The 16,190-nt window shown below is 40.4% G+C and overlaps 1 protein-coding gene across 5 annotated transcripts in view; it reads right to left on the bottom strand.

The window, feature by feature from the left end:
- The window catches only part of RUNX1T1 (runt related transcription factor 1; translocated to, 1 (cyclin D related)), a 139,389-nt gene that overhangs the window by 48,603 nt on the left and 74,596 nt on the right, over nucleotides 1-16,190 (bottom strand). For 4 of the 5 annotated variants that reach the window (XM_015562301.1, XM_015562299.1, XM_015562300.1 and 1 more), the window contains exons 2-5: nucleotides 11,777-11,914; nucleotides 8,886-9,127; nucleotides 5,840-5,929; nucleotides 1,050-1,231 (exon numbers count right to left, since the gene is read on the bottom strand). In XM_015562301.1, coding sequence (XP_015417787.1) covers nucleotides 1,050-1,231; nucleotides 5,840-5,929; nucleotides 8,886-9,127; nucleotides 11,777-11,891 — 629 coding nt within the window. In that variant the 5' untranslated portion in view covers nucleotides 11,892-11,914. Of the gene's footprint in view, nucleotides 1-1,049; nucleotides 1,232-5,839; nucleotides 5,930-8,885; nucleotides 9,128-11,776; nucleotides 11,964-16,190 lie in introns of all 5 variants that reach the window. The other variant, XM_015562303.1, reaches the window with a different exon arrangement.

Raw genomic sequence — 16,190 nt, 5'->3', positions numbered from 1 at the left:
CCATGAGGCTGTCTTTGGGGGACGAGGGATATATTACATTCTTCTTTTCCAGGTCTGCTAGCCCTTAGAACAAGAGTAGGACAAGAAAGAAGCTCTGAAAATATATATTACATATCTGAATAAATGGGCATATGGGTAGGTAAAATGGATTATAATTTTATTTTTTAAAGTATACACTTTTTCAGAGGTAAGCACTTATTGAACTTCACACTATCATTCATGAGCATCTCATATTTACTACTGATAAATCAGTCCCTAAAGAATACACAGCATTATTGTTTATGTTTTTAATATTCTTATAGTTTTCTTCCCTCTGCAGTTTACTTTTACTCACTTAAGAGATTCTAATACATTTCTTTTAACTGCTCAATAAGGTTCTATTGTAAAAATCTAGCTTATTTCATTTATGCATTTCTCTGTTGATAATAATTTGGGTTTGCCCCCCATAGTTTTTTTTACTTATTATAAAATGCTGTTATATACATTCTTATACATGCCTTAGGTTGCACAAAGAAGCAGTTTTCTTTATGGAATAGCCCTAGGAGTGAAATCGTTGTTAAACCATAGGATGTACATATAGTCAGCATTACTAGGGATTACTAGACATTTCTTCAAAATAGTTATTCGATTTATACTCCCATGAATCCTTGTTTTATAAAACTGAGAGAGAGAGAGAGAGAGGTTTGTTGTTCCACTTATGTATGCATCCACTGGTTGATTCTTGTATGTGCCCTGACTGGGGATCAAACCACAACCCTGGCGCATTGGGACAATGTTCTCACCAACTGAGTGAGCTACCTGGCCAGGGCCTTCACCTTTGACTTTGATATTATAAGCAACAAAGATGAAGCGTCACAAAAGCCTGACACAGGCCAGAGTCATCCCTCTGTAACATCCCAGGCCAGAGCGAGGTCCCCAGGAGGGACCCTTTAGCTTACGGCTGTTTGCAACAGGTACAGGTGAGCAGTCAGCTTAGACATCCCACCAGCAGGTCCTCATCCCACGGGCACCGGGCCAAGGCCGGGCCAGCCCGCCGCGCTCCCCCTCACCTGTCTGGAGTCCGCCTCTTCCCGTTCTCGTTCACGTCGAGGAGCAGCTCGGAGGAGTCCACAGGGGAGGTGGTGCTGGCGTCCAGGAGCAGCTGCTCGTGCTGGGCGAGGTACTGGGCAGGGTTCTGCTTGGCCAGCCTCGCGCAGTGCAGGAGCTCGCGCTGCAGCAGGGGCAGGTTCGCCTGCGGGGCAGGAGGGGATAGAGGCAAGAGGTGTGGTGTCCAGGCACAGGTCCCAGTGCTGGGCGACAGTGTCGGCTGCTCCCTGACCTGCACTGCCCCGAGCATGAGGTGCCTGACCTGTGTGAGCCACCTCCCCCTCCGGCTGCCAGGACCACGGGGAGCCCTGGGATTGGCACTTATTTACTTTTAAGGTCCTTCTGATCTGAGTCTAATATAATATTAAGCCCCCCAGGATAGAAAGTTCTGGCTCCATCCATCAGCAATTTTTGTTTATTCCTCATGGAAGACAGAGGGTATGTGAAATACATACACACTTCATTTTTGTATCTAGTAACTTGCCCAGGTAAAACAGGTTAATCCTATGAAACATCTCTGGTCGACCACTAACTTCAAATAATAATAATAATAATAATAATAATGATGATGATGATAATAGAGTTGAATGTAGACATTATTTTCAGTAATTGTCAGATTCGTACATTTAAGTAATGCCCAGAGTATGGTCAGATATCCCGGGTGGAATTCATGCACAAAGAAGCATATATAAGTGGTCTATGAAAATAATCTGCTTTCTTTGTAGCGTCCTTATTCTAGAAATTGCATACAGTTTCATAGGAGAAATCCTGTGTGCCCATAACTCTTGCTCCTCACCGAGCCCAGCACTTGAAAAAGACTCTCTGAACATGTTTGTGGACACATAATTCTGGCGATCTCAAATGTAACAAAAGGGAAGGAGACAATTCCACACAGTAAAGCGTTCAAACGGAAATGGAATTTCACTCTAAAAAGTAAACGTACTCTGACATTGTGAATCCAAGTGGCTGTTGTGTTTTCTTCTCTCTCTCTCTTTTATTTTTATTCTTCTTTGGGGGGAGGCAGGGGGACAGAGAGAATAGATGGCAGAGTGAAGAACAACACTTACCTCTCCAAATTCAAGGGGAGACCCATAACCTAAATCTCTTTGCAACCCAGGATCTTATTTGTAGGAACAAGATGCCATGGATATTAGTTAGCCCGTCGGGTTGAAAGGCATTTCTGAACACAGGAGGTGCCAGCGGCCTTCCGCGATGGGCTCCCGGGTCTACACTATCAGGGACAGGCACCAGGGCTGGACTTGAAACTCCGTCCATTATCTGAGGTATGAACCAAGGATCCATCTCCTAAGAATGCCAAAGCATGTTTCTGCACAAGGTATAAAATACTAGGATATTTGCTAAAGATTAGCACATACCACATGCTGTAGCTAAAAATAAACCATTTGCAGTTAATCTAGAGCAGCGGTTCTCAACCTGTGGGTCACGACCCCTTTGGGGGTCGAACGACCCTTTCACCGGGGTTGCCTAAGACCACCAGAAAACACATCTATAATTACATATTGTTTTTGTGATTAATCACTATGCTTTAATTATGTTCAACTTGTAACAATGAAATTGGGAGTCGCCACAACATGAGGAACTGTATTAAAGGGTCGCGGCATTAGGAAGAATGAGAGCCACTGGTCTAGAGGGTCATGTGGGTAATAAATACATTTTCAAAATATTTTTAAACTCTGTTTGCTCTTTAGTGAAGGTAGCTCTCAGACACTGTGTGCCATCCATAGATAATAAAACAGCAATTCCCCCTGAACACTTAAAAAGTTTTAAGAATCATTCTCAAGTCTATGGATAAGATTTGAAAGTTGTCCAAAACAATATATTGCAAACCTCTCTAGTCCTGGTTGTTTCAAAGGATTCCAAAGATTAAAAAAAAAAAGATTTAATAAAGGAGGAGACAAAACAAAACAAAAAAACACAAAGTATCTCCAGTACTCATTAACAAAGCATGAGATTCAGAATTAGGGGGGGTCTGGGGAGAGATCAACACTGTCCCATGACCTTCTTCATATTATCTTCAGCATTCTTATCAAGAGGAGGCACCTGGGATATATCATAAACCCCCCTCCCATGTACACTGCAAACAAGACTGTGGCCATGCTGTGTGAAGCAGATTCGGTTGGGACCACAGCGCCAGGCTCTCTCAGATTCCTTCTGTGCAGCCTGCCAGCAACATTGAAGCAGGCAGGCAGACCGGGTCCCGCCAGCTCAGAGAGACGAGTTCCTGAATGATAATCAGGAGGGCTGACCCCCAGGCTGGACAGCTCGTGTGCAGATGTGTTTTGGCAACGCATTCCCGGGCTCTGAGCCAGAAACAACCTTAAGATAGTCAGTACGAAAGTTGATTTTGAAGACACACAAAATAGTAAAACCCTGAAGACAAGTTATAAAATGCGCATCTCTTGGGCTATGTGTTATAGAGAGACAAACTTCTTAGTTGCAGACTTAAATCTAAGTTTTGCAAAGGAGACTGTTCGAGGGTGGATGTGGTTAAAGCATACCTATACTTTTTAACTGGTGTCTACAGGGGAAGAGGCTTATAAGAAAAGAAGCTGTATCTAGGACTGTTTTCACTAAAGAGTTTTCTTTAATCTATATTTTGGTGGGGATCCCTAACTTCATGTTTTAATACAACCCCTGTCACACAACTGAGTGATTAATAGTAAACACGCATGCCTCCAGTTTCCAATTTAAATGTACGGATGGCACAAGACAAGAGGCTTTCACGTGGCACTCGGCTTAATTTAGTGGTTCCATAAACATCTTCTTTCAATTTAAAAAATATGGTAATACAAAGCAATTCTGTTTGCTCTAATTCTGGTGCCAGATTAGGTAATTAGAATGGTGTCTAATATCTTTCCAGTAAATGTTTCTCCATAAATGCAAAATGGAATCGAGGGTCTGAGGGTTACATTAGCTTAATGAAAACAAGACTTTAATGCATATTGTTAGAGCAATGTTTGAATGCACTTATTAAGGCCCGAGTTCCCACAACCATATGGTTTTTGTCATTAATGTCTCCTTTGAGAAAAAGCACTAAAATTAGAAAAAAAAAGTTTTATCTTTGATTCCAATGATCCCAACTAAATGATATGGTAACCATATGGTGTGCAGCAGTGATAGAAGAACATGGAAGTGTCCTTGTATGCTTTTAAAATAATTTTTGGCTGCCAACTTGACCCTGAAAGGAGCCCCCCTCCCCCTTTTATTCTCTCCTTTTCTTCCCTTAGTTTCTTGCAAGCAAAGAAAGCAGTGGTATTTGCACAGGAAATGGAATTCATATGATGAAATCTTTACAGAAAGCAGCTCTCTTAGAAAACCCAAGATTCTAGACTCAACTGACATGCTCAAAAAACAATTTGCTTTTGAGAATACTTGATTGTAGTAGAAGCCATTTTGGAGGAAATACTGATACATCATACCTGCAACCTTATGTACACAATATAGAAAATAATGAAAAGAACATAATGGAAATCTGGATTTCCATATAAAAAGATCTAATTTAATGATTTGTAAATATTCTCAGAACAGAACTATCTCACTTCAACAAGAATAACAGCAGGAAAAACGTATCATCCAGAAAGTTCTGAATTTGGGCTCAGTTCTGACAGCTTTTCCAGGCTTTTGGGGAGTTACTTGAACTTTATGTGACTGATTTAAAAAAAAAAAAAAGATGGAACTTCACAGCAAAGGGGAAGGCGAATGAGTCTTTATCATTTAATCAATCTGCAAAGCCTACGGTTAGGATAAAAATGGGTTTGTTCCTCTAGATCAGTGGTTCTCAACCTGTGGGTTGCAACCCCTTTGGCGGTCTAACGAACCTTTCACAGGGGTCACCTAAGACCATCCTGCATATCAGATATTTACATTACGATTCAAAACATTACAGTTATGAAGTAGTAACGAAAATAATTTCATGGTTGGGTCATAACATGAGGAACTGTATTTAAAGGGCCAGAAGGTTGAGAACCACTGCTCTCCATGGTATTCACTAACAACCCACTATGCCAAAGCAGTGGGCATAATTTGCTTCCCTATCAAAATTTTATTTTTCTATCAAAACTATCAATTCTTTTAGTATCAATCAGTGAAGTAACTGCCTGCTGTCCCGGATAAACATGTCCCTTCTTTCTTTTGGGAACTCTTTTTGTGTGTTTTTTGCAGTTGCTTTACTAGAGAGGCAGTAGTTGGAGAAGGTGAAGACCAGGAAACTGAGGAATACATACTGTTTCTAAATCACACCTCAAATGATTCTAAGACCGACATACCCTGCATCTGCCACCTACTCCCAGTTTCCTCACTGACAAAGGGGGTGAGGGCCTGCTCTTTCTATTGCATTAGGTTGTTGCAAAAATAAATCAGATGGATTTTTAAGACTCTGAAAAACTAAAAAGGAAGAACCAATCTTACATTCATTCTCAAGACAAGCAAAATGTAAAATGTAACTCAAAGGACCAAAACAAACAAACAAATAAACAAACAAAACCTTTATTCAAAGAGATTTCTCAATTGTTCTCCCAACTTAACTATTCAAAACACTCTGAATTATCCTTTTAAGACTGCTTTAGAAATGATCAGAAAACCATATGTATTCAGATAGTTTTCACCCAGTAAACTAAGTGAAAGCACCCTTAAATTTCTGACAACCCTCCACTCCAAAAAACAAACAAACACTATTGTGACCTAGCGACAATATGCTCTGAAATACTTTCCAGACAAGTGAGCTGTACAATACCTTCAAGAACGGGATGACGAAAGGTCGCAGTGGGAAGTTAGTAGCTTCTTGCAGTTTGGAATGAAATTCTTCAATTGTCAAAGTAGAGTTCTGTGGAAGAAAATATGTATTATAAACACATTTGTCTCTTGATAGACAGTAAAAACAATGAGATTACTAAATTACCAATACGGTTAAAACACTGTAATAACCAGCAGACACACACATACAGGAAGCAGTATTTTCAATATAATACCGTTGACTATGTAAAAAAAAATACTGCATATTATAATTCACTGTATCACCCTCCTTTTAAAATAACATCTGAAAATGAAAGACCATAAATATGGTACTTTGAGAATAATGTGCATACTTTTGTCAGAGAATTTTGTCTCTAAAATCATGAAGAACCTTTTAATATTACCCTGTATGGAAAACTCTTCATTTAAAAGCACAACTGATCGCATAGTGGGCCAAAGGCAAGTGTCAGAATCTCAATTCACCCCACAGGTCATGTCTGTATTTCTGCTGGTAGAAATATTCTTCTCCCGCCCTTCCATCCTCCCATTCTTCCTATGTCTACCAAAGCATCCTTGCTCAGAATGAACAGCTATGTTGGGTGGTGTGCTGCACTATTGAGGTTCAAGTATACATTTTCATGATGCAAGATCTGTACACTGCATTGTGTGCCCAATAGCCAAAGTCAAATCATCTCCCATTACTACATATTTGGCCCCCTTTACCTTTTACTACCCCTCCCCCCCCCATTTTGTTTCTATGGCTCATTTTCCCAAAAGCCATTCTGGTTATGTTTTGCACATTAAAACAGTTACTAATATTTTTTCTTAACTGTCTAAATAACAGCAAAATGAGATTCATTATGATTTACTACCTGAGTGCAAATCATAGGCCTATCACAATGTATATTTTCCTTCTGCAAACCTCAGTCTCCCCACATATAAAATGTGTATAAAAATCACAACTTCTAAGGGTGGTCCCAAGATTTAAATAAAACGGCTTGTGTTCAATGCCCAAAACAAAATGCATCATCTAGTCATTCGCTCATTTGACAAATGTTCACTGCCTGCCTCTCATGTACACAGCACTATTAATTAATGCTTCCCCCTCACTTATCTCCATAAGGTCTTCAGATAAATAAAACGTATCTTCAAAGTATGCCACTTAAGATGTGGAAAAATCTACTGACGGCTACCAAATTTTTGATACATTTAAAGTTATGGAAACTGCTGTTAAAGACATATCCAATTTATAAAGCAGTTGCCAGAAGAAACGTCTCCTAGTAACAACACATTTACCGTTTTCTTAATACAATCACTGTTTTGACTTTACTTTGTGGTTCTTCCATCTAATTTATTTAGGTGTTGAAAAGCCTATTATGCAAAACGTGACAATGAATGAAAGGAAAAGATAAGTGAGTGACAGAAGTAACTGCAGGAGGCTGACATTCTTCTGTCAAATTCGCCTTCCTGTCCTGAGGGGGACAAGGTGAAGCTGATGGACTGTGGGGAATGTGCAAGCTGTTGTTCTTACAGTGCAGAGGAGAGGGAGACGGCACTGAAAAGTTCCACATACTTTAAAAAAAAAGAAGAAAAAAAACGTTGAATTGCAACATCTCTGGCAATGTGAGAGGCCGTGATGTGAAGCGTGTCTACCGCCTTAGACTCTCAGCCAGACTCTTCATTTGGGAGCTTCTCTGACAAAACACAACCGGTATGTCTTTGCCCTTGGTAAATCCACGCAATAAAAATAAATGATCTATTTCAAGAAAAAGGAAACTGCTGCTGATCGTCTGAATCTCAGTTCCACGATTAGCCTGGACACTGAAAGAACTGACGCTGTGACTCATAACTTGTCCGTGATTCCGTCTGCTATGGGAAAATCACCTTCCTAAATGGAAACCCTCCATGTGTATATGAAATCATGGACATGCAAAAGTGATCTAGGACTCTAAAAAAGGATGTCTGTTCTCATGTCTAGAGTGATAATGCACAGAATATACTATAATGTTCCTTAGTCAACACTCCTATTCTCAAACGAATCATTTAAGTAATTCTACCTACACCAAAAAAAATTGTTTTTATTCAAAAACCAATTAATGGTGTAGGAGTTGAGGGGAGATAAATTTGGGGTGTTCTTGTTTTATGGGGACATAGGTTCAGTCTGGGGTGATGAAAAAGTTCTGGAGATGAATGGTGCTGATGGTTACACAACAGTGAATGTGTTTAATGCCATCAAACTGTACATATACTTAGAAATCCTTAAAATGATAAATTTTAGGTTTTATATATCTTACCACAATAAACAATTCTTAATGTGATTAGCCCTAAAAATGAAAACACATACAAGGAGAATGTTATTTGTTATAGATTCTAGTTCATCATCTAGGCCAGTGGTCGGCAAACTGCGGCTCAGCAAACCGCAGCTCGCGAGCCACATGCGGCTCTTTGGCCCGTTGAGTGTGGCTCTTCCACATAATACTGGCTCTTCCACAAAATACCGACTTCTGCGCATGGGCTATGAAGTTTCAGTCGCACTGTACGTGCTCGCCCCCACGTGGTATTTTGTGGAAGAGCCACACTAGAGGGACCAAAGAGCTGCATGTGGCTCGCGAGCCGCGGTTTGCCAACCACCGATCTAGGCTAATAAAAGTCCCCTAAAGCAATGAAGTTAAAAAGAGCACTGAACTACGTGAAGTGAATCATTCACGTACCCAAAACATTTTGTCACTGTTGAAAGGCACTAGCTATGACAGGGGGATATACTTATGGAATTTTAGACACACTACACATGTATGGCCAAGATAGCAATAAATATGCATATAGCCATATCTTCATTAGTCAAATAGTAATAGAAACCATGGTGGGGATGGGGGGTCAACACGCAATGCAGAATTTAAAACCTTGTTATAGAATGATCAGACTTGGACCCAATCTCCAGCAGTAAAAACGACTAGAATAAAATACCCGCGAGAAAGGAGACTATATTTTTCACCCCCCCACGCACTCTCCCTTACCCCAGAAAATTGGGCCGGTTTCTGTTTGCTTACCACCAGTCCTAGGACGAGGGTGCGGACTCTCTCTCCTATCTCTGGTGAAATGTCATTGCCAAACTGCTGCAGGGTAGTAAGGAACCGTTTCAGTTTACTGAGTTGCCTGGCGCCACAGGCTGGGGGCAGCTGTTGATTAGCCAGAGAGGAAGAGGAAGAAGAGGAAGGCCCATTGCTAAAGCCATTGGGCGGCGAGGGGGCACCGTTCAAGGCTGTGGGTGAATGGCTTGTGCCATTAGTTACTGTCAAGAGCACAAAATCAGAGAGAAAAGGTAAACGTATAGAGAAATGCACAAGAAAATTACAACCAAGTCCCCTTCCCTTTAAGTCTAGTGAATTTTTTTTTTAAAAAAACTGCTAGATACAATATTATATTCATTTCAGGTGTAGAACCCAGTGATCAGACATTATATAACTTATAAAATGATCACCCCCAGTAAAACTAGTGCCCATCTGACACCATACAAAGTTACTGCAATATTACTGACTACATCCCCTACGTTGTAATTGAAAAAATTTTAAAAGAAATTATTTAAAGTTAAAAATAAATACAGCCCCGCCGGGGTGGCTCAGTGGTTGGGCGTGGCTCAGTGGTTGAGCTTTGAGCTATGAACCAGGAGGTCACAGTTTGATTCCCCTTCAGGGCACATGCCCAGGTTGTGGGCTCCAGCCCCAGGAGGGGGCGTGCAGGAGGCAGCTGATCAATGATTCTCTCTCATCGCTGATGTTTCTCTCTCTCCCTCTCCCTTCCTCTCTGAAATCAATAAAAATGTTAAAAACAAACAAAAAGACTGTTGGAGCTTTTCTGTAAAATGCTTTGACTTCACAGGCTCACACCGGCTCAGGTATTCTATAATTAAATGGGTCTACTCCTCACCCTGCACAAGAGTTTTCTGCACAGAAGCTGATTATAAACGGAGTCGGCTGTAGCACAGAGACAGCCCTGCCGCCCATGTGCACATATGCCAACCACCTGAAATGTTTCCAACACAGAACAAACAACACTTGGGTGTCAGCCTTTGGTCACCAGCTTACATCAATGTAGCAGGACTATTTCTTGCTCAGCTGCTCCCCTCCTAGAGAACGTGTACATTTGGTGGAGACTAAATTTATCACGGGACATTTTTAATCATGTTTTATACACACAAGCTGACAGCTATGTTTATAAAAATTAGACTTTCAAGCTTTAACCTTACAACCACCCAATTAGAAGGCTATTTTCTTCCCCTCATATTTCTTAACCCCTTCTTTAGGGAAAAGCCAAAATAGATATGATAACTATCAGGGAGTTATTTCAAGAAATCCAAAAGGTACATATCTATCCCATTAATAACAGTTGGCGGTAATCCGGTAAATTCATTTCTGATCATATTTACTTGAACATCAAGATGATCATCGATAACTTGGAGGCTAGAAAGATTTGCACATTTCTCCCTAAGGAAAATGTTGATTTTACGTTAAGTCAATTAATTTGACAAACTGATTTTTTCCCAAACACATTTTTAAATATAATTTTGATAAACTATTCCCAACAATAGTTTGAAGATATTTTAAGTACTCTATTATTCTTTAAAAAAAAAAAAGGTCTCTTGTCCCACATGAGTACCAAAGCAACCTGTCAAGAAATGACAGCTCACTAGGACTTCTCACGGGAGACATATGCCTATCACTATGGTTTTGGATAACAACAAAACAAATACAGGGTGACAGGGTTACAACTTGGCACTGCTGCGGCCTCCTGCTCCTTACACGTTTGGAAAGGCCTGTCCATCCCTTTCAATTCCATGAATCTATTCTTGCCTGTTATTTTTTATGCGTGTAGATTTAATGGCACATTGTCTATCCATACTATTATCTTCAATAGATAGTTGTGTGTGTGTGTGTGTGTGTGTGCGTGTGTGTGTGTTTTCACAAATCCTTGAGAACAATTTTAACCAAGACTTTGAGACAGATGAAAACATAGCTACCTGCTATCCCGACTACAATATACACGAAAGAGAGGAAAGCTGGGATTCTGTCAGAATGTTCCGTCCTTTCCTGCATGACACAGGAAGCAGTACACTCCACTGATTCAGAACAGGGGACCTGAGCCAAGATGGAATGTAGTCTGACAGTTCCATGCACTGGCTGGTTTGGCATAGTGGATAGAGCGTCAGTCTGTGGACTGAAGGGTCCCGGGTTCGATCCCAGTGAAGGGCACATGCCTGGGTTGTGGGCTCAATCCCCAATGTGGGGCGTGCAGGAGGCAGCTGATCAATGATTCTCTCTCATCATTGATGTTTCTTGCTCTCTCCCTCTCCCTTCTTCTCTGAAATTAATAAAACTATGTTTTAAAAAAAAAAAAAGCCTGACAGTTTCAGGACAAGAAAGATGCTCCTTATCCTTATTTCAGAAAGATTTCTGTATACAACTGTTGCATAAAGTCATTTTGTGTGTGTTTCTAAACATTACATTTTAAACATAAATCCTAAAAATGTTAGATTTTAAAATGATCTGTAAATAATAGAAGAAAACAGTATTAGAAGATCAGATGTAACCTGAATGATTACATGTTCCAAGTCAAAATGAACAGACTACAATAAGAAGCTCCACATTAAGTCAAATTAAAAGTTACAGCGGTAACATCTCGAGTTACAGACCAAACGTAGTGTTCTTCACTCGCGGAGATGTTAGTAAAATACATTTCTGAAGCAAGCACAAAAGACAGGCAAATAGTGCCATCCCTACAAATTATACCTATGATACAACACATCTGTACTCAATACCTCCCTGGAAAATAAATGATTTTTTTTTTTTTGCTTCATGTCTGCATAATTCATTGATGCAGGATCTTCTTTTAAGTTTTACTTGCAGAAAAACTTTCAAACTTCAAAATGAAAATGCCTACTCACACGTTGTTGGTGTGAATGAGCTGGTTCTCGGGGCTCCTTGAGTTGTCGGGGGAGGTGGCATCATGGGAGGAGTCAGCCTGGACGGAGTCTTCACATCCACAGGTGAGTCTGGCATCGTGGAGTGTTTCTCAGTCCGATCTGGAGGGTGCCACCGGGAACATGTTACTTTCTCAAGCACCTCAGTGTTCTAAGCGGGGGAGTCACCGTTTTTACAAGCGAGTAAACGCAAGAGACCCGTCATCTTCTATCCACCAAACAAGGCTCATCTACTGACGCTGAAATCAGGACTTTATCATCCAGACCCCACTGACGTGGGGGGGTGCGGCACAGATGACAGGGCCTCGTTTGTAACTGGGTGACTTTACGTCCTATCGTTATTTCTAGGGTGGGCAAATGCTCCCTTGTTAGTGTTATAAACAAGAGCACAACTTCACTCAAGGCAGGAGCCAGCATTCACAAGAGATAAAAAATAGATGAGGAAGACAGCAATGAACCCCTCCCACCGCTTCGAAATAACACCCATATACAGTTCTGTTATGTAGATGAAATACTGGTAGGAGCCAGCGATGTTCATAACACCGCTCACCCCCTTTCCATACTGAGTTTCCCGGCCTGTTGGATGACGCAGAGTATGTCTCCACAACACAGATCTCACGTCAATGTCTTCTGCCCTGTTTGAAAAATCACCGCTCCCTCAACGGCATATGTCACACAACGAAGTTCCGCTGTTATTTACTTAGGCTTTGTGAGTTTACGACCCACTGCTTCAAAAACATGAGGCCAATATTTCAATTAACAATCTCAGGTAGAGTAAGAATAAAAAAGTCCCACATTGAGAATTAAAAAGAACTAAAGACCTTCCATATGTTTTTCATGAGCAGGTGACAGATATGGAGAAGTTTTCTGATTACCCAATAATGAACATTTGCTCAGGCCTGTTTTCTACTAAGTATACTCTTCTCTTGAAATGTTAAACTTTCCTTCCTTAGTCTAATCTCTCTATCAAATCTCCAGTAAAAAAAATATATGTATAGAAGTTTCTGTTTGTTTCTTTAGATCCAATTTTCCTCAAACATGTGTAGAGATGTTCACACACACACACACACACACACACTCACACACATACACACACGTACACACACATACATACAAACACGGTTAATGCTTAAGGCACCTTTTTCAGCCTTAGATACAGATATTTCGCACTCTATGAGTTTTTGAAAAGTAAAATAACACAGACTATTGGTAAAGAACGGGTCTTTAAAAATATTATAACCATATGGGTACAAACTTAATGACTCAAAATAACTGAAAAGTCAATTATTAAAAGAAAATGAAAAGCCCAAATTACTACTCTGACCATTCTAAAGCTACCTCCCCTTTATTCACAGCAGATTCCTAAGACTTGAGTTGCCATAGGACATAATATTCAAATGTTGAAATTATGTTAATGCCATGCTGGGGGAGGTGTAATAAAAGAAAGACCATCATCATCATCATCATCATCATCATCACCCTCCTCTTCATCGTTCTCAGAAGAGCCCTCTGACAGAGGAGCTATCTGGTTAGTAGTATCAGGGCCTCTGGTTGAGTAACGGTGAACGTTGCTGTAGTGAATGAGTGCTCTGAGTGAGGTGATGGCAAAGACACCCACCTTTCTCTTACTGCTAAAAATAGCCTTCATTTTGCTTTTCCACATTATTTAAAAACCAATATCAGTAACCCTAGCTGGTGGTGCTCCGTGGTTAGAGTGATGGCCTGCGCACCCCCCGGACGGTTGTGGGTCCCATTCTCAGTTAGGTTAAGGGCATGTACCTAGGTTACAGGTTTCCTACCTGGCCCCAGTCAGGGCACATGGGGGAGGAAACCAATTGATGTATCCCTCTCACATGGATGTTTCTCTCTCCTCTCTCTTCTCTCTCTCTCTCTCTCTCTCTCTCTCTCCCTCCCTTTCACTCTCTAAAAATCAATAGAAAAAACCATCCTGAGATGACGATCCACAAACAAGCAGGAAAAGGCTCAGTAAATCAATTATTCTAGAACAATACAGAAGCTAGGCAGGTTTAGAACCACTTCTTTACTAAATTCATTACACAGCCTACTCACCTCAACCAACCTCAGCCACAGGGACTACACAGCTTCCTGCTTATGTTGCAGCTGAGGGAAAAGGTGCAGCAGCAAACAGTCACCCTAAATAAAGGCAACTATTCCTGCTATGCCCAGGAAGGAGGGATAAGGGGGGCCGGCCAGAGTCAGCTGGGAGATAACAGTGGGAACTGCTGGTCCATCTGGTTTTCATTCTGCTAACACTCACGCTGAACTGTTAGAGAAGCCAGGCCAGACACACAAGGGAAGCACAGCCGGAGAGAGGAGGAGCAGGAGGAGGGGGGTGGGGGAGCGGGAATAATGAAAAAGTCCAGTAGTGAAAGGAAAGGAGAAGAAAGAGAGGGAAGACCCAAACAGGGAGGTAAGAGCCCAAAGAGGGAGAAACGTGGCCTGGACAGCTTCGTTTACCTCCGGAGTTAAAAGCCGGGCCTTAGAGGACGCACACCCCACCTTACTTAACTTGACCTGATTCTTGAGCAATGCCTACACTTGAAAACATACCTTAAACCCATATTTTTTATTTTTTTAATAAGAAAAAAAGAGAAATAAACTACAAAGATGACAGTGGGTTTCCTTTCCAAACATTAGAGAATCTTTGTCATTCTGAATTCATCTGTCCGGTGTTAGGAAAAAATTGATATATCATAATTTTTATTTGAAAACGTTTTGATGATGTGTCTTGGTCCGTATTTGCAACATAACTCTCTCCAGGAGATCATCATTGTCATCAAAGGTAGGCAAATGATTTTAAATTCTTGAAATGCCATCCATATTGTAGGAACAATAACAAGTAAACCAATGCATAGCCAGTCGCCACAACTTCTAACGGGAGCGTATGCATCCGAACCGGAATCCATGTGCAGCTCTAAGCATTTGACATGAGCCACATTTCTGAGATGGTTCGCTTTACTCTGATCAAATGGAGTTCCAACCCAGAGGTCCTACAAACTTAGACAAAGTGGGAGCATATGGAACTCATTCCGGGCTGTTCGGTGCAATCAGGCCAGGATGGAGATAGATGGTGAAATAACCAGTCAGGCCTAACCCTTACACACACACAGAACTCTCTGGAGTCAAAAGATTTCAAATAAATTCAGAAAATGTGTTTCAAGTATGCTGAGTTCTGTTGCATTTGTTTTGAATTAAAAGAACATTCTGAAATATATATGCTTGTAATTTTTATAGCAAACAGTAAAAAAAAAAGCTGATTTAACCACAGAAGCATTTCACTCCATTTCAAATTAGAAGATATACTAAAACCAATATTGTTGTAATGTTTCGTGTGTCGTTTTTAAGTGAATGAAAGTATATTGTTCTTGTACGTAATTTCTATTTTTGGTTGCTGTAGGAGAATGCTGACATTTATGGAAGGATTGTTTTCTACTAAGTATTTTCTTCTCTTGAAATTTTACACGTTTTTTTCCTCAAGCTAATAATCTCTTTATCAAATGATAAAAGAAAAACAATTTCTATCAGATCGGCAAGTATGTATAATCAAAAGAACTGACTTCACTTTTACCTTAATGATTCACACCACTTCTAAACAAGGTTTTCCATATGTGGTTATTTCAACCCATATGGCATCTATCCAACACATATGTACTAAAGATGGCCGATGCATAGAAGAAAGTGTGGCATATATAAATACATTACGGATACCATTTCAATGTCAGGGTCTTCTAGAAGTGGTATGTTTTCCATTTCCTTTTTTTTCTTTTTTTTTTTAAGTAAAAGGGAAAAGGTATGTCATAATCTACCCTGACACTTATTTTACTTTTAGTTAGTTCAAATAGTTCCAGACATGTTTTTAAAGTATAAAGAATAGGCATTCTACATTTCCCTTGTTTACATACCACTCAAGAGATGATTAGTGTGAAAAGACAGAAAGTTCAGTATTGGTAGATTGTATACCTTTTTCCATCAGAGTTTGTTATGTCAATTAGGATATCTATGCCTCAGGGGTGTTATGGATTGAGGAACTTCTTGGCCAGCTAGTAGGTAGTCCAGAGTTAGTCCTATTGGAGTAAGTGTTAGTTAAGAAAGCTAGAAGGTATGCACTAAAGAGGATGAATCCCAAGTGGACCAAAACACTACTAAATGAAAAAGAGAAGACAATTAGGGGAGAAAAATACTAGGTGTAGGATTTCATTTTTATTTCTCCAGAAAATATGGCAAACATAGTTCTGACAATACAGTCATTTAGCGACTCCAATGTTTGGGTGTGAGATATTCCAAAAGACTAATGGAGACCAGATGGTGGCCAGCCAGGCCCCACAGTGATGCCCTCTTATTTCCCCGAGAGCACTCC

Source organism: Myotis davidii, unplaced genomic scaffold (assembly GCF_000327345.1).
Source record: "Myotis davidii unplaced genomic scaffold, ASM32734v1 scaffold317, whole genome shotgun sequence".
NCBI classification, from domain to species: Eukaryota; Metazoa; Chordata; class Mammalia; order Chiroptera; family Vespertilionidae; genus Myotis; species Myotis davidii.
The sequence above is the reverse complement of the archived record's forward strand: the minus strand, read 5'-3'. Positions and strand labels throughout refer to the sequence as shown.